The sequence below is a fragment of the Nanorana parkeri genome, unplaced genomic scaffold (assembly GCF_000935625.1).
Source record: "Nanorana parkeri isolate BGI_ZX_2015 unplaced genomic scaffold, ASM93562v1 scaffold1729, whole genome shotgun sequence".
NCBI lineage: Eukaryota > Metazoa > Chordata > Amphibia > Anura > Dicroglossidae > Nanorana > Nanorana parkeri.
In genome coordinates, this window is record NW_017307997.1 from 184,788 (window position 1) to 212,010 (window position 27,223).

A 27,223-nucleotide genomic window follows, 5' to 3' on the forward strand; every position below is an offset into this window, starting at 1 on the left:
TTAGCAGGGGATCATTGTAAATCTAATGCTGCAATGTACGGGACATTTGTGCTGTATATGTACAGTACATATAGATCTACAATTCTGCACTGCTAACATGAATGGGTTAAATGATCCGTAGTACAGGGCTACATATGTACTATGGATCATTTAACCCATTCATATTAGCAGAGGATAATTGTAAATCTATTGTTGCAGCGCATGCTATATGTCATAGTACTTGTACATATAGAGTGCCTGCAACAATACATTTACAATTATCCTCTGCTAACATGAAAGGATTGAATGATCCCTAGTACAGGGTTACATATAGATCATTTAATCCATTCATGTTAGCAGTGTATAATTGTAAATGTATTGTCTGCACTGTATGAGCAGTGTACTCTATATGTAGTACATATAGAGTATATACTGCTAATACAGTGCAGAGAATACATTTACAATTAAACTCTGCAGCATAATTATAGTGCCCCCCCCCCCCCAAATGAGCCGTAGTACAGGGCTACATATCATGTACTATGGATAATTTAACCCATTCATATTAGAAGGGGATAATTGTTAATCTATTGTTGCAGTGCATTCTATATGTAGTATATAGTACATGTACAGTACATGGAGTGCCTGCAACAATACATTTACAATTATACTCTAACATGAATGGGTTAAATGATCCATAGTACAGGGCTACATACAGATCATTTTATCCATTCATGTTAGAGTAGAATTGTAAATGTATTGTCTGCACTGTATTAGCAGTGTATTCTCTATGTAGTACATAGAGTATATACTGCTAATACAGTGCAGACAATAGATTTACAAATACACTCTGCTAAATAGTGCCCCCCTCCCCCCATTTGCCCTCGCTCACTCTGTTCGAACACCGGAGAGAGCAGCGACGAGTCAGCACTGATCCGGTTGGAGGAGCTCCAGATGGGGTCCTAATTTAGCTGGCTCAGAGGTGCCAGCCAGCTAAATTAGAATCCCACCCGTAGCTCCTCTCGCCGGACCAGCGCTGACTCGCCGCTGCGGGTTTTATTTTTTCTTATCTCGCTGAGCATCATGTCACTGCTGCTCGGGTGGAGGCGGCGCTTTAAGCGGGGTCATCTGGCAGTCTCAGGCCACCTAAATTGGGACCCCACCTGGAGCTCCGGTCTCAGGCCACCTAAATTGGGACCCCACCTGGAGCTCCGGCCACCGGAGCAGCAGTGACGCTCGGCGAGGCATGATCTAAATATTCAGTTCATTCAATGTCTATAATATAAGTTATAGAACACTGTGTATAGTGTGGCACAGCTATATCCAATTCTGTATAACTGGCTTTATATTAGTTTTTAATATAAAGCTAGGTATGCAGAATTGGATATAGCTGTGCCACAGTATACAGTGGTCTGGAGTCTGGACATGTGCTCATCTATTTTCCCCTTTAGGGGAATACAAGCCTTAGTTAGCAATATTTACATAGTTATTTCTTTTAATGTCCTTTTTAAAAAAAATATATGCAGTTAAACAGCATTTTTGTGCCCAGCCCCCATGCGGTGCTGCAGTACTAATAGAAATCCAGAGAGAGATCCAAACTATTTAAATTACCCTTTTCTCATAATTACTTGTCAACCAGATCCGTAACCACAATGAACCATATATACCAAAAAGATAAACCAGTTAACAGAGGATCGGGACAAGTATTCAAATTACAAAGAGTTTTATTAGATACAATATCAGTTTTGGACATAAATCATATCACTAACTGGTTTAAAAAAAAAGCATGGCATACAATTGTAAATCTTCAGGTTCGCAGATCTGTTTGTATTCGTATATGCTAATCAGCTGACACCAAAGGATAATACGTTTCATATAACGTATTATCCTTTGGTGTCCGCTGGTATCGGAAATACACGTATTAATCTCCAGTGGGAAAAACAAGGAAGTTACAGTAGCACCTTCTTAAAAAAAAAATCAGTTTCTTTCCCACATGGTTTCCGCTGATTGTATAATGTGCTCTCATTCATATATGCTAAACAGATCTGCATACCTGAAGATTTATAATTGTAGGTCATGCTTTTTTGTTTTCTTTTTAAAACCAGTTAGTGATATGATTATGTCCAAAACTGATATTTAAACTTTTTGTAATTGGAATACTTGTCCTGATCCTCTGTTAAACCCTTTTAAACCAGCCACTCTTATTAGCTGGTTTATCTTTTTGGTATATATGGCGCTGCAGTACTAACCTGCTGTGTCGTCTTCTCCGTCTGCTTCAGCCACTCCGTGTCACAGGCTAGCCATCTCCTCCATTCTGACCTCTTCTCCCGCTGATTGGCCATTGGATGATTGACAGGCTTCATCATCCAATCGGCCGATCAGCGTGAAGGTCAGAATGGAGCAGATGACTGAGGACTTGGAGGAGTTTGCGGCCATCTTGTTTCATTGAAGACGCTACGGAGGTCCTGTGTGCGGCGGTTTCGGGTCCTTGAAGATGGCGGACGCGGCACAGGTACTAGTTTTTTTGTATCTGAGTATTAGTACGGGTACTCATGCAAATACTCTGTATCGCCACTGATACCGATGCTTGTATCAGAGCATCCCTAATTTGCAGGTAGTGCAAGCCCTCCCAGAACAGGATCTGCAAAAAGTATCTGTTTAATACAGCCTAGCCTATTTGCTACTACTTTAAAGCCCCTGTGAACTAATTTATTACTGAATTGCAGTCAGGCTGTATATAGCAGAGAAAAAAAAGTATATTACTGTATGACCCTTTACCCTTGTTGCAACTCTTACAGTAATTTTTTTTGCTCTGCTATAACTGCTTCAGCAAGGGTTAAAAAAAAACCCCTTTTTGTATTTGGCAGCACCTAGGAAAATGATCAAAAAGCATCCAAGCTATTAAACACACCCTGAATACTGGTCTTATCAACATGACTCAGTGTTCAGTGGGTTATATGTACTTTATACATGTAGACTTGGCCTGAATATTAATCATCACTATTTGAAATATCCCTTGAGTGCCCTGAGCCTATAGAGCACCAAACTTGCAACCTGAGATTGTTGGTAATGCTAAGAAAAGAGATGAATGAGCCGTATAGATGGGGAAGGATAGCTAAAATGCAGAAAACCTAAAAGGAAACTGTATGGGTAGAAATATGGTAGCAGACTGCTGGGATGGGGTTACAACCCATTTTTGAAGGTTCACAGGGTTGTCCTAATATGTTCAGCTTGATGAACTACAGACTTTAAACAAAATTGTATGAAAATGTTTTGCCATTTGTTCTCCCCCATCTGCAGCCACTTAATTTTTAATTCTTAATTTTAAGGACCTTAAACTTGAATTAACCAGCAAAGAACAGGAATATGAGCGTAAACTGGAAATTGTAACCTCTCAGATGGCTGAACAGAGTATGGTAAGAGTGGCCCATTGATGCTTTCTCTTTAAATGTTTTTATCAGTGCATGTATTGTAATAGCCTATAAACTGTCTTCATTATACACTTTTTTTTTTTTTCCTGACATATTTCACTCTAAGCTGTAACTTTCTTTAATAGACTTAACTTTTACAAGAAACTTGAATGAAAACCTGTTGCCTGAATCTACCAAAACAATTCACAAAAATGTTAAAGTTTCTATCTCCATATGTTTCATTTACATTTTCGGTTATCAGGTGCTACCTGTTGTGCCTTGTAGCTGATACCCTACCAGTTAGCCCTGTTCAACAAAACAGTAGGTCAGACCATGGTGAGTTTAAAATGACTTGTGGGGTGGGGGATTTGGCATCAGGAAGGGGCCATTTCTTGGTAAGGACCTCCTAGGTTTTATTTGTGGCCTTATTTTGGTGACCCCCCCCCCCATCCACTCTTCGTCTATTTTCACCCCTAAGGCGAATTAGCTGGGGAGCTGATTGTGTTTTTCGTTTGTGCGACTGCTTTGAAAACCTCACGGTTTTCAATGCATAGAGATGTCTATGGGTCACAACCTTCCGAAAAAAAGCTCCTGCACCGTTTTGCACGGCAGGCGATTTGGTCAGCGTGACAAACAGCAAAGGTGTGAATAGCCTCCATTGACTTAAATGCGAATCTGTGTTTTGCGCGATCTCGCGACTCAATCCGCGTAATAAATCGCCTAGGTGTGAACCTACCCTTAATTGTGCTGTGTACATGTGGGTTTGAAATTAAGGGAAAAATCTCCTCCACCTTGAGTAATATCTAGGGATGTCCCGATACCGATGCTAGCATCGGAATCAGGCCCGATACAGGGCATTTTGACAAGTACTTGTCAAAATGCCCCGATACATAGCGCCGAAGCTTGCGCTATGTTTTTTTTTTCTTTTTCTTACCTCGCCGAGCGTCACTGCTGCTTCGGTGGGCGGCGCTCCAGGTGGGGTCCCAATTTAGGTGGCCGGAGACTGCCGGATGACCCCGCTTGGAGCGCCGCCCACCGGAGCAGCAGTGACATGACGCTCAGCGAGATAAGAAAAAATAAAACCCGCAGCGGCGAGTCAATTAGCAGTATATACTCTATGTACTACATATAGAATACACACTGCTAATACAGTGCAGACGATACATTTACAATTCTACTCTAACATGAATGGATTAAATGATCTGTATGTAGCCCTGTACTATGGATCATTTAATCCATTCATGTTAGAGTATAATTGTAAATGTATTGTTGCAGGCACTCCATGTACTGTACATGTACTATATACTACATATAGAATGCACTGCAACAATAGATTTACAATTATCCCCTTATATGAATGGGTTAAATGATCTGTAGTACATATGTAGCCCTATACTACGGCTCATTTAACCCATTCATGTTAGCGCAGAATTGTAGATCTATTGCTGCAGTGCATTCTATATGCACTGTACATATACAGCACAAATATCCTGTACACTGCAGCAATAGATTTACAATGATCCCCTGCTAACATGAATGGGTTAAATGATCCATAGTACAACTACATGTTATGTACTATTGATCATGATTTAACCTATTCATGTTAGCAGGGCAGAATTGAGCGCCTCCCACAAGCTGAGCACCGATGCGATGCAGCGATCCTGCCCAGCGATGACTACGCGAGACACCGCGTGAGGCATTAGGGATCAGAGTGAACTGTGAGTGAGGGAAGCTGGGACAGGGCTGGCTGTAAATCTATTGCTATAGTCTACTGGACGTGTGTAATGTATATGTAGTACATGTATACAGCACACACCTCCACTACCCTCCAGCAATAGCATTACATTTCTCCCCTGCTAACATGAATAGCGTAAATCATGATCCATAGTACATGACATGTAGTTGTACTATGTACCATTTAAAGTCATCATTTAAAGTATCGGCAAGTACATGAGGGGAAATACTTGTACTTGGGCCTGAAAAAGTGGCATCGGGAGATCCCTAGTAATATCAATAAAAGGGATCTGTCTGAAAATCAACACTGTTACCTGATAACATTTGAAAAGCAGGCCCTTGTAATGCTATCGTTCTGCACTTTTTGACCAAGTTCACTTTCATTACAAACCCTTTATGCATTCCCTCATCCCTTCCTATTTAGTAAAAGAGCGCCACAACCTAGTGCAGTGGCAGTGCAAGAAATGTGTGAAAGGAAACCAAGTTACTACAAGTGTAATACATAATGGTCAGAAGCAATGTGTGGTGATCAATTAAGACACTCACCTGGTAATAAACCTAAAATGAACAGCACAGAGCCCACTGGTTCATGTGAACTGCACACCATATTGGACTACATTGCTGTTGAGCACTGCTTCAAGACATTAGTGTTAGTGCATATTTTGGTTTTAATGCTTTTAAGTTTTTACACAATCAGCGTGCTGGTTATGTTTTTATTACCAGATGAGCTTCTCATGTAATTGATCTCCACACACCGCTGAGAAGAGCCACCACCGATTTGCTTCTGACCATTATGTATTAGTTTACCAACACTGTAAACATGTGAGTGTAACTCGGTTTCCAATTACACATTTCTTCCCCTGCCATGCCTTTTTAATCTTGGTCAAAAAGCAAATCACTAGGAACAGCATACATTTAGTAAAGGCACCAAGCAAAAAGGAAACGGTCGACATTAAGAAAAATAATTAGAGGTGCGATGCACTGGATCAATCATATGATAAACAGTGATGGCTACAATGGTACTTAAGAAATGCCATAAAGCACACAATTGTGTAGTTGCATAGTATTTGAGGTTGAAAAAAAGACACGGGGCCGTCAAGTTCAACGAGTGTGTCACTGTGTGGTCTAGTAACTATACCCCCTATATGTTAGTCTCTTAGGAAAGTATTTGATTTTTGAACAAATCAATATTCTTTGCACATACCACTGCTTGTGACACAGAGTTCGAAAATGTAACCGCACTAACTGAAAAGTCCCTAAGCCCTTTTCTCCACCAATTTAAGGTGGTGGCCTCTAGTCCCAGTAAAATGTTTAGTGCTGATGTTGCCATGACCACTGAACATTTTGTACAACCAAATCATGTCCCCTCTTAAAGCGACAGGGAAATCCCCCTCAATGTTGGTGTATGCACTTACCTTAAATGTCTCTTGAGCCGATCATCCTTCTTTCCTATAGTTTTCAGCAGTTTTGGTGCCGGTCTCTGATCAGCGCTGACTGCTGTTTGTGTCCCCCGGAGTCTGTGCGGGTGCATGCTGCCAGGCCGCCTGCAGTGACTTATCTTGTGTCTCGCCTCGTCTCCCGGCCGAATATCTGTACTGCACATGCTCCCGCCCCATGATCCTTTGCGGCCGCCCGAGAATCTTCAGATCTTGGGACGGCAACGCGCGGTGGAGACGCAGGTAAGTTTAAACCTGTTTCGTAACTTTTGCCTATATCTACTGCTTGCTAGCAGTAGATATAGGCAAAAATCTGCAAGGGTTGCTCTTTTGACTCTCCAGCTCAAGGGCATCTTTTCTGTGGACTGGTGACCAAAATTGAACTGCATACTCGGGATGAGGCCAAACCAGTGATCTACAAATGTGGGCATTTGTTATAAACCTCCAAATATAGGGGAGGAGGCTCATCTACACTCCCAAATAGAAACAGCTGGGAAGCCGGGTAATGTTGTCGTGATGGGCGACTTCAATTTATCCAAACATCAATTGGGGTAATGGAACCTCCCATTCGACAAAGGTGGCCCGTTTCTGAACATGTTGCGAGACAATTTCATGGATCAGATGGTTGAGGATCCAACTAGGAAAAATGCCATCATAGATTTGATCATTTCTAATAATGCAGAGTTAATTGAGAATATTGCAATTGGGTAGACATTGGGTAATAGTGATCACAACCAGACACTTGTATAAAAACGAGCGGAGGCCCCACGCTGTACATTTAGCTCGGCTTGTCCGGAGCAGGGCTGAATGTACAAAAAAACTACTCGCCCGGTGCCCAAAACTGACTGTCCCGAGCGTCGGGCGATAAGATCTCCACACCCCTGAGCTGTTTCTGGAAAAGAAAATTGTTCCCATAATGGAGTTCAGCGAGGAATAATGACCATCTCCCCATGTAATTCACAGTAAGAAAGCAATAATAAGCATCCTAACCAGAAAAATAATTCCAGGCAAATGTCACTATAGGTAAAGCACTAGGCACAATAGATGGCAGTAGTGAGGTGTACACAATGGATTAGAGTTCTGAAGCTAAGGGGGAGAGCAGAGAAAAATCAGCTTAGCGGTAACAACCGTGGCTTAAGTAGATTCGGGGCCTTCAGTGGGGTATGACGTAAAGGGCAACCTGGGGTCCAAAGTAAAACAGAATCTGAACGTAAAAATCTAAGGAAGATGGAACACGGGGAAATACTTATCACAATGGCCATGGAGCGTGGAGGTGAGAAATTTTAGCAAACTGACATAAAGGAAGAGCCTTCAGTCCGCTGAGTCAGTCTTTATTGAGCAGAGGAGCGTTTCTTCCCCAGGGCTTGTGTAGAGGCGAGAGGACTGGAGATGAGGAGTAGATGAAGATGCTTCGCAAAGAACAGTCTCCGGATACATCAGTTGAAGGTCTGACAAAATCGTGCGTAGCTTGGGAAGAGGTACCTTAATGCTAACGACCCCTGTAGTGAAAATGGGCAGAAGGGAAACCCCCCAACGGTAGGCTATCTGGTTGGTTTGCAAAATCTATAAGCTGGGTTTCAACTCTGGTCTTTTAGATTGTTGAAGGGGGCTAAATTGGCGAAAACCTGGTATTCAGTACCTTGGAAGGTCAGTGTAGGTTGGTTGCAGGCAGCTTGAAGAACCAGTTTCTTTCGTGTGGTGGTATAGAAATGTTTCTATTATGTACTGAGGTAGACCATCTATAACAAGAGACTTCAGTTTTTAGCAGAGTAGAATGGCCACATATTGGATGGTTACTATACTTCCTCCCCCTCTACACTCGTGCTAATCTTTTATACAGGTAAACAATGTGTGGTGTGTGTGTGGGCAAGAAGATTTTAAGTGATTTATGAACACTTGATGTTTGTGTACAACACCCCAAAATATTTTTTCTCATTTGTTAGACTTCCAGCTCCCTGCTTCTAGAATTGCAAAATGTACAAGAGGAGATGATGAAAGAAAGGTGCCTTTTGGAGGAGGAGCTTGAAGGGACGCTGGATGATCTTGACAAATTGCAACTACAGGAGGAGGCAGCAGAGAAAATAATCATGCAACTGGAGCAAGAGAATAAGCAGAGGGCAGAAGAGCTTGCACAACTAGATGAAACTCTTAAAGGGTAATATCAACTGAAAAATGTTGTCTTCTCCCAACACCACTTTTTTATTTTTTTACTGCCTGTAGAAGTGTTAATGGGGTAGTGTGTATAAATTCCCTTCACTTCCTGTCCAGTAGATGCTACAGGAAGTGAGGACATTTCTCCAAAGCGAGGAAAATGCCCTTTTCGACAGCATACGAATTTACTGAGCAGCAGTATAGGAATTTGTTCAATCAGCAGGCTGAAGAAAGAAAGAAGGCAAGATTACTGCCTGTAGAAGTGTTAAAGGAGAACTATGGGGTTAAGGCGTAACGGGAGGACACAAACTAGCGTCCTCCCGTCACCCTAGGCTCAGTATACCGCGAGCTGCTGCTCGCGGTATACTGAGATGCTGAAGCGGATCCCGACAATTGTGCCGGGATCCGCCCAGCTGTGAGTGACAGCTGGCTCTGCCTATCTAGAGGCAGAGCCGGCTGTACCCGCCCCCGTCCGTTCCACCAGTCAGCGCTAGCTGATGGGAGGGGGGAGTCCAGGCCCTACCCTGTCACGGCAGAGAGCCGTGACAGGATCGTGAGGTGAACGAACGCCGGTATCTGTTCACGCACCTCCCGATCTACTGAGCCGACCTGTGACAGTCTCATTGTAACAGGTCGGCTAGAACTATGAGTGAAAAGCACTCGCCTCATAGTTCTCCTTTAATGGGGTAGTGTGTATAAATTCCCTTCACTTCCTGTCCAGTAGATGCTACAGGAAGTGAGGACATTTCTCCAAAGCGAGAAAAATGCCCTTTTCGACAGCATACGAATTTACTGAGCAGCAGTATAGGAATTTGTTCAATCAGCAGGCTGAAGAAAGAAAGAAGGCAAGATTACTGCCTGTAGAAGTGTTAAAGGAGAACTATGGGGTTAAGGCGTAACGGGAGGACACAAACTAGCGTCCTCCCGTCACCCTAGGCTCAGTATACCGCGAGCTGCTGCTCGCGGTATACTGAGATGCTGAAGCGGATCCCGACAATTGTGCCGGGATCCGCCCAGCTGTGAGTGACAGCTGGCTCTGCCTATCTAGAGGCAGAGCCGGCTGTACCCGCCCCCGTCCGTTCCACCAGTCAGCGCTAGCTGATGGGAGGGGGGAGTCCAGGCCCTACCCTGTCACGGCAGAGAGCCGTGACAGGATCGTGAGGTGAACGAACGCCGGTATCTGTTCACGCACCTCCCGATCTACTGAGCCGACCTGTGACAGTCTCATTGTAACAGGTCGGCTAGAACTATGAGTGAAAAGCACTCGCCTCATAGTTCTCCTTTAATGGGGTAGTGTGTATAAATTCCCTTCACTTCCTGTCCAGTAGATGCTACAGGAAGTGAGGACATTTCTCCAAAGCGAGAAAAATGCCCTTTTCGACAGCATACGAATTTACTGAGCAGCAGTATAGGAATTTGTTCAATCAGCAGGCTGAAGAAAGAAAGAAGGCAAGATTACTGCCTGTAGAAGTGTTAAAGGAGAACTATGGGGTTAAGGCGTAACGGGAGGACACAAACTAGCGTCCTCCCGTCACCCTAGGCTCAGTATACCGCGAGCTGCTGCTCGCGGTATACTGAGATGCTGAAGCGGATCCCGACAATTGTGCCGGGATCCGCCCAGCTGTGAGTGACAGCTGGCTCTGCCTATCTAGAGGCAGAGCCGGCTGTACCCGCCCCCGTCCGTTCCACCAGTCAGCGCTAGCTGATGGGAGGGGGGAGTCCAGGCCCTACCCTGTCACGGCAGAGAGCCGTGACAGGATCGTGAGGTGAACGAACGCCGGTATCTGTTCACGCACCTCCCGATCTACTGAGCCGACCTGTGACAGTCTCATTGTAACAGGTCGGCTAGAACTATGAGTGAAAAGCACTCGCCTCATAGTTCTCCTTTAATGGGGTAGTGTGTATAAATTCCCTTCACTTCCTGTCCAGTAGATGCTACAGGAAGTGAGGACATTTCTCCAAAGCGAGAAAAATGCCCTTTTCGACAGCATACGAATTTACTGAGCAGCAGTATAGGAATTTGTTCAATCAGCAGGCTGAAGAAAGAAAGAAGGCAAGATTACTGCCTGTAGAAGTGTTAAAGGAGAACTATGGGGTTAAGGCGTAACGGGAGGACACAAACTAGCGTCCTCCCGTCACCCTAGGCTCAGTATACCGCGAGCTGCTGCTCGCGGTATACTGAGATGCTGAAGCGGATCCCGACAATTGTGCCGGGATCCGCCCAGCTGTGAGTGACAGCTGGCTCTGCCTATCTAGAGGCAGAGCCGGCTGTACCCGCCCCCGTCCGTTCCACCAGTCAGCGCTAGCTGATGGGAGGGGGGAGTCCAGGCCCTACCCTGTCACGGCAGAGAGCCGTGACAGGATCGTGAGGTGAACGAACGCCGGTATCTGTTCACGCACCTCCCGATCTACTGAGCCGACCTGTGACAGTCTCATTGTAACAGGTCGGCTAGAACTATGAGTGAAAAGCACTCGCCTCATAGTTCTCCTTTAATGGGGTAGTGTGTATAAATTCCCTTCACTTCCTGTCCAGTAGATGCTACAGGAAGTGAGGACATTTCTCCAAAGCGAGAAAAATGCCCTTTTCGACAGCATACGAATTTACTGAGCAGCAGTATAGGAATTTGTTCAATCAGCAGGCTGAAGAAAGAAAGAAGGCAAGATTACTGCCTGTAGAAGTGTTAAAGGAGAACTATGGGGTTAAGGCGTAACGGGAGGACACAAACTAGCGTCCTCCCGTCACCCTAGGCTCAGTATACCGCGAGCTGCTGCTCGCGGTATACTGAGATGCTGAAGCGGATCCCGACAATTGTGCCGGGATCCGCCCAGCTGTGAGTGACAGCTGGCTCTGCCTATCTAGAGGCAGAGCCGGCTGTACCCGCCCCCGTCCGTTCCACCAGTCAGCGCTAGCTGATGGGAGGGGGGAGTCCAGGCCCTACCCTGTCACGGCAGAGAGCCGTGACAGGATCGTGAGGTGAACGAACGCCGGTATCTGTTCACGCACCTCCCGATCTACTGAGCCGACCTGTGACAGTCTCATTGTAACAGGTCGGCTAGAACTATGAGTGAAAAGCACTCGCCTCATAGTTCTCCTTTAATGGGGTAGTGTGTATAAATTCCCTTCACTTCCTGTCCAGTAGATGCTACAGGAAGTGAGGACATTTCTCCAAAGCGAGAAAAATGCCCTTTTCGACAGCATACGAATTTACTGAGCAGCAGTATAGGAATTTGTTCAATCAGCAGGCTGAAGAAAGAAAGAAGGCAAGATTACTGCCTGTAGAAGTGTTAAAGGAGAACTATGGGGTTAAGGCGTAACGGGAGGACACAAACTAGCGTCCTCCCGTCACCCTAGGCTCAGTATACCGCGAGCTGCTGCTCGCGGTATACTGAGATGCTGAAGCGGATCCCGACAATTGTGCCGGGATCCGCCCAGCTGTGAGTGACAGCTGGCTCTGCCTATCTAGAGGCAGAGCCGGCTGTACCCGCCCCCGTCCGTTCCACCAGTCAGCGCTAGCTGATGGGAGGGGGGAGTCCAGGCCCTACCCTGTCACGGCAGAGAGCCGTGACAGGATCGTGAGGTGAACGAACGCCGGTATCTGTTCACGCACCTCCCGATCTACTGAGCCGACCTGTGACAGTCTCATTGTAACAGGTCGGCTAGAACTATGAGTGAAAAGCACTCGCCTCATAGTTCTCCTTTAATGGGGTAGTGTGTATAAATTCCCTTCACTTCCTGTCCAGTAGATGCTACAGGAAGTGAGGACATTTCTCCAAAGCGAGAAAAATGCCCTTTTCGACAGCATACGAATTTACTGAGCAGCAGTATAGGAATTTGTTCAATCAGCAGGCTGAAGAAAGAAAGAAGGCAAGATTACTGCCTGTAGAAGTGTTAAAGGAGAACTATGGGGTTAAGGCGTAACGGGAGGACACAAACTAGCGTCCTCCCGTCACCCTAGGCTCAGTATACCGCGAGCTGCTGCTCGCGGTATACTGAGATGCTGAAGCGGATCCCGACAATTGTGCCGGGATCCGCCCAGCTGTGAGTGACAGCTGGCTCTGCCTATCTAGAGGCAGAGCCGGCTGTACCCGCCCCCGTCCGTTCCACCAGTCAGCGCTAGCTGATGGGAGGGGGGAGTCCAGGCCCTACCCTGTCACGGCAGAGAGCCGTGACAGGATCGTGAGGTGAACGAACGCCGGTATCTGTTCACGCACCTCCCGATCTACTGAGCCGACCTGTGACAGTCTCATTGTAACAGGTCGGCTAGAACTATGAGTGAAAAGCACTCGCCTCATAGTTCTCCTTTAATGGGGTAGTGTGTATAAATTCCCTTCACTTCCTGTCCAGTAGATGCTACAGGAAGTGAGGACATTTCTCCAAAGCGAGAAAAATGCCCTTTTCGACAGCATACGAATTTACTGAGCAGCAGTATAGGAATTTGTTCAATCAGCAGGCTGAAGAAAGAAAGAAGGCAAGATTACTGCCTGTAGAAGTGTTAAAGGAGAACTATGGGGTTAAGGCGTAACGGGAGGACACAAACTAGCGTCCTCCCGTCACCCTAGGCTCAGTATACCATTTGTTAGACTTCCAGCTCCCTGCTTCTAGAATTGCAAAATGTACAAGAGGAGATGATGAAAGAAAGGTGCCTTTTGGAGGAGGAGCTTGAAGGGACGCTGGATGATCTTGACAAATTGCAACTACAGGAGGAGGCAGCAGAGAAAATAATCATGCAACTGGAGCAAGAGAATAAGCAGAGGGCAGAAGAGCTTGCACAACTAGATGAAACTCTTAAAGGGTAATATCAACTGAAAAATGTTGTCTTCTCCCAACACCACTTTTTTATTTTTTTACTGCCTGAGGGGGCTAAATTGGCGGAAACCTGGTATTCAGTACCTTGGAAGGTCAGTGTAGGTTGGTTGCAGGCAGCTTGAAGAACCAGTTTCTTTCGTGTGGGGGTATAGAAATGTTTCTATTATGTACTGAGGTAGACCATCTATAACAAGAGACTTCAGTTTTTAGCAGAGTAGAATGGCCACATATTGGATGGTTACTATACTTCCTCCCCCTCTACACTCGTGCTAATCTTTTATACAGGTAAACAATGTGTGGTGTGTGTGTGGGCAAGAAGATTTTAAGTGATTTATGAACACTTGATGTTTGTGTACAACACCCCAAAATATTTTTTCTCATTTGTTAGACTTCCAGCTCCCTGCTTCTAGAATTGCAAAATGTACAAGAGGAGATGATGAAAGAAAGGTGCCTTTTGGAGGAGGAGCTTGAAGGGACGCTGGATGATCTTGACAAATTGCAACTACAGGAGGAGGCAGCAGAGAAAATAATCATGCAACTGGAGCAAGAGAATAAGCAGAGGGCAGAAGAGCTTGCACAACTAGATGAAACTCTTAAAGGGTAATATCAACTGAAAAATGTTGTCTTCTCCCAACACCACTTTTTTATTTTTTTACTGCCTGTAGAAGTGTTAATGGGGTAGTGTGTATAAATTCCCTTCACTTCCTGTCCAGTAGATGCTACAGGAAGTGAGGACATTTCTCCAAAGCGAGGAAAATGCCCTTTTCGACAGCATACGAATTTACTGAGCAGCAGTATAGGAATTTGTTCAATCAGCAGGCTGAAGAAAGAAAGAAGGCAAGATTACTGCCTGTAGAAGTGTTAAAGGAGAACTATGGGGTTAAGGCGTAACGGGAGGACACAAACTAGCGTCCTCCCGTCACCCTAGGCTCAGTATACCGCGAGCTGCTGCTCGCGGTATACTGAGATGCTGAAGCGGATCCCGACAATTGTGCCGGGATCCGCCCAGCTGTGAGTGACAGCTGGCTCTGCCTATCTAGAGGCAGAGCCGGCTGTACCCGCCCCCGTCCGTTCCACCAGTCAGCGCTAGCTGATGGGAGGGGGGAGTCCAGGCCCTACCCTGTCACGGCAGAGAGCCGTGACAGGATCGTGAGGTGAACGAACGCCGGTATCTGTTCACGCACCTCCCGATCTACTGAGCCGACCTGTGACAGTCTCATTGTAACAGGTCGGCTAGAACTATGAGTGAAAAGCACTCGCCTCATAGTTCTCCTTTAATGGGGTAGTGTGTATAAATTCCCTTCACTTCCTGTCCAGTAGATGCTACAGGAAGTGAGGACATTTCTCCAAAGCGAGGAAAATGCCCTTTTCGACAGCATACGAATTTACTGAGCAGCAGTATAGGAATTTGTTCAATCAGCAGGCTGAAGAAAGAAAGAAGGCAAGATTACTGCCTGTAGAAGTGTTAAAGGAGAACTATGGGGTTAAGGCGTAACGGGAGGACACAAACTAGCGTCCTCCCGTCACCCTAGGCTCAGTATACCGCGAGCTGCTGCTCGCGGTATAATTGTTAAACTGCTCATGCAAGATTATGCCATGTACTCTGAGCATCTAGTTGAGATCTTACTTTGTCTACTTTAACTGAACGGAATACTGGTTTTAATTGCTCAGACGTTGAAATACTTGAGTTTCTTTTTCAGGAAAAATGCAGAGCTGGCAAGAGCAAAGGAGAAACACAGGAAGAAAATGTTGCAACTGAAAGCGGAGCAGAATGATCTATTAATGCAGCTTGCTGAATTTAAAAGGTATCTAAACATTTCAGAATGTGTTTAAAAAAAAAAGCCTTGTAAAAATACTGTGGCATGATGACTTATTTTGTTACACTGCATTTTTCATCTAGTTTTAAGACTACAGCAGCAACAGAAATTGACTCATTGAACATGACAAATTTGTCCCTAATGGATAGAATTGCCCAGGTGGAAATGGATAAAGAAGCTCTAGAATGGCAGCTTGAGGAAAATTCAAAGAAAAGTGAATCACTGGAACAAAAAAATTGTCAACTACAAGAGGAATCCTTGAAAATAAAAGAAAGTTTGGAAAACAGGCTGTGTGAGCTCCAAGAAGTCTCAAGAACAACTGAGGAAAGACTGCAGCAAGAGCTGAATGATCTTCAGCAAGCCTCTTCCAAAATGAGCGAAGAATTACAGCAGAAGCTCTTTGAGCTTCAAGAAACTTCTACCAAAACAAGAGAAGGGTTGGAGCAACAACTTAAAGAGGTCCTGGACAGCTCAGCCAAAGCAAAGGAGGAACTAGAGCAGAAGCTTCTCAACTTTCAAGAAACCTCGGACCAAGAAAAAAGGGTATTAGAAAAACAATTTCTTGAACTTCAGGAAACGTCTGCTATTACAAGGCAACAGCTTTTCTACGAAAAGGAAACCTCCTCCAAAGCAAAAGCAGAACTGGAGAATCGGCTTCTTGAACTCCAGGAAATCTCTTTAAAATCTAAGACTACATTGGAAGGCCAACTTTTTGACCTACAAGGGACAAAGGAAGCCTTAGAGCAGCAGCTTCTTGAGGTCCAGGAGACTTCAGGAAAAACAAAGCAATTATTAGAACAGCAGCTACTTGACTATCAGGAAAGTGCAACAAAAACTAAGGAAGAATTAGAGCAGCAAGTTGATGAACTTAAGACTGTTGCCACCAAAACTCAGAAAGAGCTGCAAAAAAAACTTCTTGACATACGAGAGGCCTCCACGAAGACCGTTTGTGAGTTAGAGCTGCAAGTGCTTGAACTTCAGCAAGAACTAGCTAAAACAAAAAATGATGCAGAGCAAAAGCTTCAAGAACTTCTAAAGAATAATGAAACAATGGAAAAAGAAATTCAGGAGATGAACAAGGCTTCAGAAATCATAAAAGAAGAGTTGAAGGGACAACTACTTGAGCTGCAAGAATCCTTTACGAAAACAAAGGAAAACCTAGAGAAACGGCTTCAAGAATGTCTCGAGACCGCTGCTAGAAGAGATGAAGAGTTTGAACAACAAAATAAACTAAAAAACCTACATATTTTATCGTTACAACAAGAGCTTTCAAGGTACGATCTTGCATTATTGATGAAACAAAACCTGTTAAGGACCATTTTGTATGCTAAATTTACTCAAAGATATACATGAAAGCAAGTATATACTTCCCTCTACTGCTGCCTGTGCCTCCCAACACCAATTGGTGTAAATCATCCTCCAAGTCTGCAGGTAAACTGGCTCTTCAGGAGTGTTATGTAATGACATTGCAGTAAGTAGATTGATATATTCCTTGCAGTGTCTGCTTCCCTGCAGGCATTGGAGTACTATTTTCTACTAAACTGAGTGGTGTGTGACATGGTAAATTTAGTATAGCTGGTCACTTATATTTACATATTTTTAAATCTAGCTTCCAACATTCAGTAAAATATTTAAAAGCGCTTCTCCAGAATATAGACTGTTGTATGTCAAGGCTAAAGGGAAAAAAATGCAGCACATATTTACAATACATGCACATTGCCTTGTGTTTTCTTCCTTTAGCTCTTTTGCTGCCAGGCCCTGCCCTCAGATGGCCAGACCATTTTTGCAATTTTTTACTTTTACAAACTCTGAAAGCTGTACATAGAAAAAATTATAAAACCTTAAAACCATACATTTTTGCGAAAGCACAGGACCAATGGCATAAACAGGTGGTGCTACTGAATGTATGTATGTATGTATGTATGTATGTATGTATGTCTACCCCTGCAAGGGTTAAGAGAACTATGGGGTTCAGTCAACCCCCCCCCCCATAGTACTCTTTAGGGTCATGGGAGGGCATATACGAACATCCTCCTGTGACCCAAAACTCAACATATATCGGGCAATAACCCACACTATATACAGATCGCCGCATCAGGGACGGTTCCTGACAATATTGTCAAGATCCACCCTGCTGGCTGATGGGCAGAGCCCACTGTCAATCTAGAGGCAGAGCCAGATATGCACACCCCCTCCTCCGTCTGTCCCTCCAGTTAATTATCGGGAAATGAGCGAGCGGCATTGTTTTCAATCCTTGATCAATAGAGCCGATGTGTGACAGTTTCAATAGAGCCGACGTGTGATAGTTTCAATGTCGCATGTCGGCTCTAACCATGGGGATCAGTGTATTTCACTCACCCCATAGTTCTCCTTTTAGTGTTCGACTGGTCCCTGCAGCCTCTTATCCCCTGGGTTCCAGTGGTCTAAGGACGACCGACGTCACGTCTTGCGCAGATCCATTGACCTCTATTAGATGTCAGGATGCCACGGGGCATTCCATAGCCGGAGAGAAGAGTGCCAACCGATGCAATTCAAAGCATTGAGTAAAATTGCTTTATTTGAGCCCAGCTAGAAAAAAAATGCACTTGCCACGTCGGGTAGCCCCACTGCAAGGGTAAGTTGTTTTTTTTTCCCCAGAGTTCTCTAAAGTTGGTAAGCCTTGCCCAATGTCTCTTGCTAAATTGCTCAGCTGCCCCTACATTTAGATCTCTACAACTTAAAGGCTGATTATTTTGTAGTTTACGATAAGAACTAGGAATGCTCTTTTGGGATTTCAAATGTTCTTTCTCAAGCAGATGTAACAAAATGTTTTAAATCTGTAATGGTATATTAAGCAGACCAAAAGGGAGCAAATAGAAGTTTGTTTGGGCAAACTTTGCGACAAATTCAGAATGGTCTATTTGAGACGTCGGCTAATCTTCAACTAACTGTGAACCCCCAAAAGTTAAATGCCAGCTGATTTTCTCAGCCAAGATTGTACATTTTAGGATCTATTTGTTAATGTTTGTACAACACAATCACATCTTTTCACACACGTTTCAATTGGAAAAATGGCTAAAGAGGAACTTGACCCATATCTTTAAAATAACAACAAATGCACCTTTTTTTTGAAATGTTTAGTAATGACAATCTACTAACCGATACTTATAGATAATTGCAGGCATTGGAAAGAAAAGAGAAATAAGGTATGCCAAGAACAGTCTTCTGACAGCGGCTATGTTAAAGAGGGCAGGTTACTAGATCTCCCTTTACTTCCTGGAGCTCTGGCACATGTGACTTGGGCATGTGATTTTGCACACTATCTTAGGGGAGGAAAATTTATTTTCCCTGATATCTCATGAGATTTCCCAGGATGCAACGCTTGGGCACATCAAATCATGCCAGAACTGGACCAGGAAGTAGATACTCTTTTTTGTAAGCAAATGAAAACCATCTTTAACTAATGAATGTAAGATTTCATATCGGCACGCAGAGCTGCATGTGAATGTGATTTTTAGTGAATGGGGGTACAGGTCCACTTTAAATCTTGGATTAAAGCAAGACCTTTTAGCATTTTCTGGTTTGTTTGGGTTGATAATACTGATTTGTCTTATAGGCAAGCTTGTGAAAATGAAGAAACAGTCAAATGGCGCACTTTGTATGAGGAATTATTCAATAAAGTTAGGCCATTTCAGGTATGTTTAATTTCCCATATGGTTTGATGTGTTTCCACTTTTGAGGCACCATATGTTTTGGGTCCCATTCCTGATTAAGCTGCATCCTTTAAAGTGGAACTGAACTCAAAAAGCAAAAGATTTTTTATGTTATAGGAAATTTCTAGAAGTGTTACTGTGCCTTTTTTAGTGTTACCCTAAAAGGTTTACAGTTTCTCTTCTATTACCTCTGTTAAAATATAGCCTTGATTTGCGAGGGTGCCTAGCCTGTGGCTGCAGCCTCATAGTTGAATACCTGCAGTGTGAGATCAGTGGAACTGGTGCCTCTGTTGGTCTTCGTATATTTGAAGGGAGGTTTGGGGATTCCACTATTGTGCTCCTTGCTGGAGGCTCAGACATGAGGATGCAAAGCCCTGCCTCTACCAAGATGACCATACTCTGTAGAACAAGGCATGGTAAGTTAATCGGGGACAAGTAGCTGAAGGGAGACCACAGGCAATTCCAGTGGCTAGACCTTTGCCCGCTTTACTTTTTTGGGCAATGCTTTCAGAGTTTAGTTCCACTTTAAAACACAGCCTTAATCCAAAGATATTGTGAGGATATGTATTAGAAATTGGAGTTTCAACTTCACGCTTGAGTAATGTGTCGCCGCTCTTCAGTGTTCTTCTGTGAGTCCAGGGTGGGAACACAGCCTTGACACCATGGGCTCACTGGAATTGTGTTAAATGAGGACCAGCACCATTTAACCTAGAAAAGCAATAGCAACACATCACTGAATTGGTAAGTCAAAGGATTGTGCTGGAGACCATGTAAATATAACTGGATTTGTTTTTACCTCGGCCGGGATTTTTGAACTTTTGGAAGCTGCACTTAGGTTTTGAAGGGAACATGTGCCCAGACAATGCACGCTAAACTATTTAAATTTCTAAATCCCACATCCCAGGATGGTATTCTTAGACCACTGGGTTATACTGCCACTTTCAGAAGTCGCGACAGTTGCAATCTGTCTGAACAGCCTGGTATAACCTCTTAACCTCTCCCTGCATGTCTCAGAATATTTTTATTCTCCCCCCCCCCCCCCAAAATTTTTTTTTTTTCCCCCCCCCCCCCCCCCCTAAACATTTCTAAAAAAGGTGCATTTGTTATTTTAAAGATATGGGTCAAGTTCCTCTTTAGCCATTTTTTCAAATTAAAACCGTATTTAGCAGTGCTAAGAAGCGCTTCTCATTGGTCAGTGCCGTCAGGTGATCGATCTGACTAATGCTTTAGAAAATATTGGCACTGCCAGCGCAATTTGGTGTGATTCAATGACCAGCTGCGTGATTTTGTGCGCGATAGCAGCGCTCTCGCGGATTGCCCAGGTGTGGACCTGGCCTTCATGCACATTGTTGCTTCCCAGCCACCATAATATGGCACACAGTGGAATGGCGGCACCACTCCTCACGCACAATATGCCCTATGCATGTGTTTATTCGCATGCAGATGGTGGGGGCAGCAGGGTTGGTTGGTTTTAATTTATTTTATTTTTTTTCTTAATCACCTTTTTACATTTTTGTTCATGTTCTTGTTTTTATTTCCATTTTTATTTTTACTTTCTTTAGTCACTTTAACTTTATTGCTATCACACAGGGGATAACAAGCCCCTGTGTGATAGCATTTGGAGGTGACTGGTTCTCACCTCCAACATAGGAGTTCTAGCATAGTACTGTGCTCGTTCTCCTTTGACAAGAAGGCTGCGAGTGCACCGTATAGGCCAGCTCCCTCTCTACATATAGCCCTGCTGCCTGCCCAAAGCAGGGCTAAATATAAAAAAAAATTAAATACCCACCCGAGGCCTGGAACTGCATGTCCTGGGCGTTGGGTGATGAGTATTCCACACCCCTGAATATACAATTGTACTTGTTTTATAGAGAGGATATGTGGGATCGGGAGCCTATCAGGGTGGCTTTGTGCCTTATGATCGCTGTGTTTGGTTCACCGTAATCACATGTGTAAATACTGGCTGTGTTTTACACAGTGAGCCCTCCCCTTCCTCTCACAGGGGAGAGGAAGCAGGATTGCTGCTCAAATGCTCCTTGGTCCAGTGACCTCTGTTTACCAGCACCTAAAGAAAGCCGAGTAAACACAAAGCTGTGGTGTGTGTGGTACAATGCAATGCCAACCTAAACTTTTATGCCAGGAAGCAACTCTAATCATTATCTATTAGCATATACAGTATAATCTTAGATCCGTTAGAAGTTGAAGGTAAATGTTGGCAATTTCTAATTTTCTTTGCTTTTTATACAAGTCAAATGCCCCCAAAGAAAGCTCAATCTGTTTTAAAAATATATATAAAGTTAATTTGGATAAAATATTGCATTAACAAGTGATAGTCGTGTCACGTGAAACTAATGCCTGTAAAGGAAGGGGGTGGAACATGGTGGTACTGAATTGGTTATTGAGAAGTATGCACTTAAATTTTACAAGAAAGAAACCAGTTCAGAATTCTGTATCGACTTGCTATGAGATATCAAGGCTGTACAAGGCCCCAGCTCTACTCTTCGGAATACATCTTCCACTAATATAACCTGAAAACAAGGCACCACCTGTTTTTAGATCGGTACCAGTGACTTTGCATCCATTACTGTAGTGCATCTCTGTAGTCTGACATCTGGGCTACTGTAATATGTACACTTTGACTTTTTCAAAACCAGAAGCTAAGGCTCACTTTCAGTGCTTGCCATGTTGCAGTTTATGGCCTCAGTAATTATTTGTGAATGATACTTATTCAGGATTTATATAGCGCTAACAGTTTGTGTAGCGCTTAAAAATAAAAGGAAGACATACTATTCAAGACAAGATGGTAAGGAGGGCCCTGTAACCTGTATTGAACTGTGGAATACACTGTAGTGGTTCTTGGCTGACTTTTTTAAAATTAAGAAGTTGCATAATTCAGGCACTGAGTCTTATGGGAACCCTGAAGCAGCAGTCTTGAGTTATTGGTACCAATCAGCACCTGGATATGTGTGGTTTTCATGTGCAAAGTTTTGCAAGTCTTTTATAGCGCCTCGTTTCACATAAACGCTGTAATGACATCTGTATTGCAGCAACAACTGGATGCTTTCGAAGCTGAGAAAAATGCCTTGCTTAATGAGCGTGGAGCAGCACAGGATGAACTAAACAAACTTAGTGAGGCATATGCCAAGCTGCTTGGTCATCAGAATCAAAAACAAAAGATAAAGCATGTTGTGAAACTGAAAAACGAAAACATTCTACTCAAACAGGTACAGTACAAGTTGCATTTTCTCATTTGAGCAGCAGATGGCAGTATCTAACTTCTATACTTCGTGCATTTAAACCCTAACAATGAACTTCTTATTTGCTCCCTTTTGGCCTGTTTAATAAACTGTTTCAATGGTATATCTGTTTGACAAGTCGGCAAAAATACCTGTTCATCCTGCTGAAAATCCAGTGACCTCCTGTGTACCGCTGAAGTGTTTTATCAACCATTATCAGCCCCGTATTGAGCTCTCCACTGTGAACTAGAAAATACTTGCACCCCAATATGAGATGAGGGGGAAGGATTTAAGTGATCCTAAAACTTGATTCCCCAGGGAGAATGTTGCTTCTGCATGGATACACTCCATTTCTCCGGGTTGTTTACCTTTATGGTGACAAAAATGGTAGATAAAAGTGCAATGTGTGTAGTCAGACACTTGTAGTATCCATAGCAACAGTGTTAAAAAGTGGTTTAATAAAGGAGCACTCATGGGGAATAAGCAGTCACTCTATAACAGGAAGTGCCTGCACAAAGACCTTAAACTTAATATCAGGGGATCTTGCCATTATCTAAACTGTAGAACAGATTGTTGCAGCTTACCAGGTTATTGGATGTTGTGGCTGTTTTTCATGCTACACCTATATTTGGGGTGCAACAGCAAACATGGTCACTTCCTCCAAACCCCACCCTCAGACTGCACCCTTACCTAAATGACAGGGTGTTTCTCCCTGGAACATGCTGTGCGTATTTGACTGGATATGTAAAAAAATGAGGAGGCTGCCAACGATCTGTGAATAACCAAGTGCTTTTAGCACGACTATTCCACAAACCAATATTTGAGCCCAGGGGCCCTCCATATGGTTACTGAGAGGAGACTTGCATCCGCTCTAAACCTGTGGGCAAGTCCTCGCGATGAGTGAGCACCCACACTTGTCCAAAGTAGGGGGAAGTCAGTTCCCCTCACTGCTACCTTCAGTCATTGCGTCACGGAAGGACACCTTACTTCTCCTGTCTGTACATGCAGAGCCTGGCAGATTGCAGCCCCTCAGCGCGAAGTGTTTTTTTTTTTTTTAGACCAGTGAGGGCTGATCTGTAAGTATACAGCCCTAATAGACAAACTAAAGACAGTGCTACAGTCAGAGTATCTACCAAGCAGCTGTGTGCTCCTTATAAAACAAAGGTCACTGTAGTTTTTTCAATTCTATACGCAGTGCAACAATAAAATGTTAGACAATTGTCTGTTGCACTGTCCATTCATTAGAGCACTTGGTGCTGCAAGGCTATGTGGTCGATCTGCTGGGCTGTTTACTTGCAAACAGTTCCGGCAGATAGCTCTGCAGGCCTGTGTGCTCTAAGTGTTTTTATGAATGACCCATCAGCGTTTGTCAGAGCAGCTTCTGCCCTGTATGTTACAAGCAGCTGGCATCTCGAAAACACAGCCCTGTAGCACTGTTTGTTCATTCATAATGGTGAACGGGCACAACAGTCGGCTGACGGGGCAGGGCTCGGTGCTGCCTGTATTCTCCCCCACCCCCCTAAACTCCCATCTTTTAGGCTTAAAGGAGAACTGTGAGATGAGTGATTTCCACTCACCTCATAGTTCTAGCCGACCTGTGACAATGAGACTGTCACAGGTCGGCTCAGTAGATCGGGAGGTGAGCGTACACATACCGGGTTCACTCGCCTCTCGATCCTGTCACGGCTCTCTGCGTGACAGGGGAGGGGCTGGAGTCCCCTCTCCCCGCTCCGATCTGCTAGCGCTGACTGGCGGAACGGAGGGGGGCGGGTACAGCTGGCTCTGCATCTGGATAGGCAGAGCCAGCTGTCACTCGCGCAGCTGGGCGGATCTCGACGTCCATGTCGGGATCCGCTGCGTCGTCTCAGTATACCGCAAGCTGTAGCTTGCGGTATACTGAGCTTAGGGTAACGGGAGGCGCTAGTTTGTGTCCTCCCGTTATCCTAAGGAGAACTATGGGGAAAAACACTGACCCCATAGTTCTCCTTTTTAAAACTGCAGTGGAGCTACAGCCAGCATTAACATATAGAGGTGTTTTTATTCCGCTATGGTAATGGGACCAAGTGCTATATATGCATTTGGTCCCCTGGCGGGTACAATAACATTTTAGAGAAACTTCAAGGCCTGAAAACTCATCTGAAGGCATCAGATGAAAGTTCCTTGGGCAGCTATTTTGAGCCCCTTCTGTTTGTTCTTCCGAGCTGATGTTTTGTTTGCTGTGTTGCCTACCCCTCAGTTGGAGTGCTTTTGAAAGTCTCTATGTACAAAAATTACTTTTCATGTGTCCCTAAATGTATGATTAAGAGAAAGGGATTTTTGACTTGCTGTAAAATTCAGTTCTTGGCGTACGTTAGATACAGGTCCCTTCTCTCTGTTCTATTGATCCACTGAGACATGAGGAAAATGTGAGGGGTAACACGAGGCTGGCAAACCAAAGCTGCATGGGCAGTGTCCAATCTTTTTAAAGGAAGCTGCATTATCCTATGTACCAAAATTACTATCCCAAATCCTTAGTGTACTCCAAGAAGCAAGTCCAAAAATCCTGTTATTCATACTTGTTACCTTTTTTTTGATTTATGTTTTTTTTTTACTCAATCGTTAGGAACTTGCAAGTGTGAGATCTGAATTGTCAATAGAAAAGCAAAATAAAAAGAAGCTACAGGCTCAGCTGAATGATTTGAAGGGAATGAAGCAGCATGATCCAGCCAAAGCTTTTCATCACGATGTCAAAAGGAACATTCAGCCAAGAGCTCCATTAAAAGATGGTAAGAGCAGTAAATTTAATTTAAAAGAAAATGTATTCGTATAATTAGTAGAACATGCTCTGTTTTGCCGAAGTCTACTGTAAATGATCTGTATCTTAAGAATCCTGTGCAATGCCATGGACGTTATTCAGACTGTGTAAAGAGTGACTACCCTGATCTGTCTTGCCTTCTGGCTGTGAAAAAGTTGTTTGTTTTTGGGGTGGTTTTACCTTTTTTATTTTCTCCCTCATTTGAGGGACACAGGATTCAGACAATTGTGTTATTCTGCTGCCCACAGAAGGATTTGGACACTGGTAAATGACAACTACCCAGTATTAAAGGAGAACTATGGGGGTTAATTCTTTTCCCTATAGTTCTCAGGGTAACGGGAGGACATAAACTAGCGTCCTCCCATCACCCTAGGCTCACTATACCGCAAGCTGCTGCTCGCGGTATACTGAGACGCTGAAGCGGATCCGGACAATTGTGCCGGGATCCGCCCAGCTGCGTAAGTGACAGCTGGCTCTGCCTATCTGGAGGCAGAGCCAGCTGTACCTGCCCCCGTCTGTTCCGCCAGTCAGCGCTGGCGGGGAGGGGGGAATCCAGCCCCTCCCCTGTCACGGCAGAGAGCCGTGACAGGATTGAGAGGTGTGCGAACGCCGGTATGTGCTCGCTCACCTCCCGATCTACTGAGCCGACCTGTGACAGTCTCATCGTCACAGGTCGGCTAGAACTATGAGGTGAGTGAAAAGCACTCGACTCATAGTTCTCCTTTAACCCTCCCACTCACAGCATGCTTCATTTTTTTTGCTGGCGACTGAGGCTGTTGAGGCCCAGAACTTCTAATGTAAAGTAGTTTCAGGCCATTGCCTCAGCTCAGTTCTTCCATTCCTCTGTCTGGGTCCAGTTCATCAAAAAAAGATCTTCCTCGATTTGCCTGGATGTAGTTTGGGTTGTGGGTCTCTCAGCCACTGCTTCTGGCCGATTGTTTTAAGCTTATGGGCTTATGAATAGTGTTCCACACTTTTTCTTGTCAAGGTGTACTCTACTAGGTTTTTTAGTGCCTTTTGGTCTTTTCTGCAACTGCAGATTACAGCTTCTCATATTTGCAAGGTTGACAACTGGTTTTCTGTTAACATGTTCTTTAAGTTCTACCAGGTGGATGTTCAATCTAATCAGATGCCAGCTTTGGTCATAATATTCTTCAGAGGGCTGTTTGAGCTGCAAGCAGTTCTCTGCTCTGTTTTCTTGGGGGGCCTGTTGGCAATTTTTGCTCTTGCCCACCAGGTTACTGACTTTCATTAGTACCTCAATGGACAAGAAAGAAAAAAGGACTTTTGCGGGAAACAAGCTGCTTCAAAAAAACACTTGGATGAGCTCCTCAGTTCACAGAACGGAAGTGTTATTGAAATTTTGACACACACACACACACGCACCCTTTCTCTATATTCTGCCTCCCCTACCATATATTCTCATCATAATAATTTTCATGAAGGACACTGGTCCCCTACCTCTGTTTACGATCATGTCTTCAGTACTGATATGCTACAAAACCGAGGCATGCTGGTAGTAGGAGGGGTGTTTTCCTGGGCTGGCCTATAATTGTTTGCTAGTGTCCAATCCTCCTGCTGCAGTATAGCGTTAAGGATATTGTCTTCCTGTACCCCTCAATACCCTCAAAGAAAAGCATTTATCAGCAAGTTGAAGAAAAAATCTCCTTTTTCTTGCCAAGGGATTTGTAATTCTGTTAAGCCAATTTTGTGATCAGGAACCCTAATAGAAGGCACATGCAAGATTGCAATGTCACATTTACTTAACTATAGTTGAGCACCCCCAACCTCTACTGCACATGCGACGGCATAGGAGGAGTTTCCTGCTGCTGTTTTCTACAGCCCTGCGGTTCTAGGTAGTGGTCACATCACAGATTAAAAACTATAACCATAAATGGTAAAGTATCCTTTTCAGTTTCTGTGCTATTTAGGACATTTCCATATAGCCTTTTCTTCTACTTTTAATATTGTGAACATGTGCATAAAAATACAGTGCGTTCCTGCAGAAAAGCATGTTGTACTCACTAATGCTGACCATTTTGTTTTATTTTCTGACTTATTTTGCTTTTTCTTAACAGGAAACAGAAATATGTCCTGAGGAACTTGCTGTTGACTACTAGAATTTTTTCAGTGGTGTTGTTGGTGGGTCTAGCACCCCCCCCCCCCGTCC

The 27,223-nt window shown here is 44.1% G+C and overlaps 1 protein-coding gene across 1 annotated transcript in view; it reads left to right on the top strand.

Moving 5' to 3' along the window:
• Positions 1 to 27,151, top strand: part of HMMR (hyaluronan mediated motility receptor) — a 55,218-nt gene extending 28,067 nt beyond the window's left edge. The window contains exons 10-19 of the mRNA XM_018571314.1: positions 3,306 to 3,392; positions 8,500 to 8,711; positions 13,297 to 13,500; positions 13,911 to 14,114; positions 15,215 to 15,319; positions 15,415 to 16,605; positions 18,927 to 19,005; positions 22,071 to 22,247; positions 24,862 to 25,024; positions 27,132 to 27,151. Of these exons, the coding sequence (XP_018426816.1) occupies positions 3,306 to 3,392; positions 8,500 to 8,711; positions 13,297 to 13,500; positions 13,911 to 14,114; positions 15,215 to 15,319; positions 15,415 to 16,605; positions 18,927 to 19,005; positions 22,071 to 22,247; positions 24,862 to 25,024; positions 27,132 to 27,151 (2,442 nt within the window). The remainder of the gene's footprint in view (positions 1 to 3,305; positions 3,393 to 8,499; positions 8,712 to 13,296; positions 13,501 to 13,910; positions 14,115 to 15,214; positions 15,320 to 15,414; positions 16,606 to 18,926; positions 19,006 to 22,070; positions 22,248 to 24,861; positions 25,025 to 27,131) is intronic.
• The last annotated feature ends 72 nt before the right edge of the window (positions 27,152 to 27,223 follow it).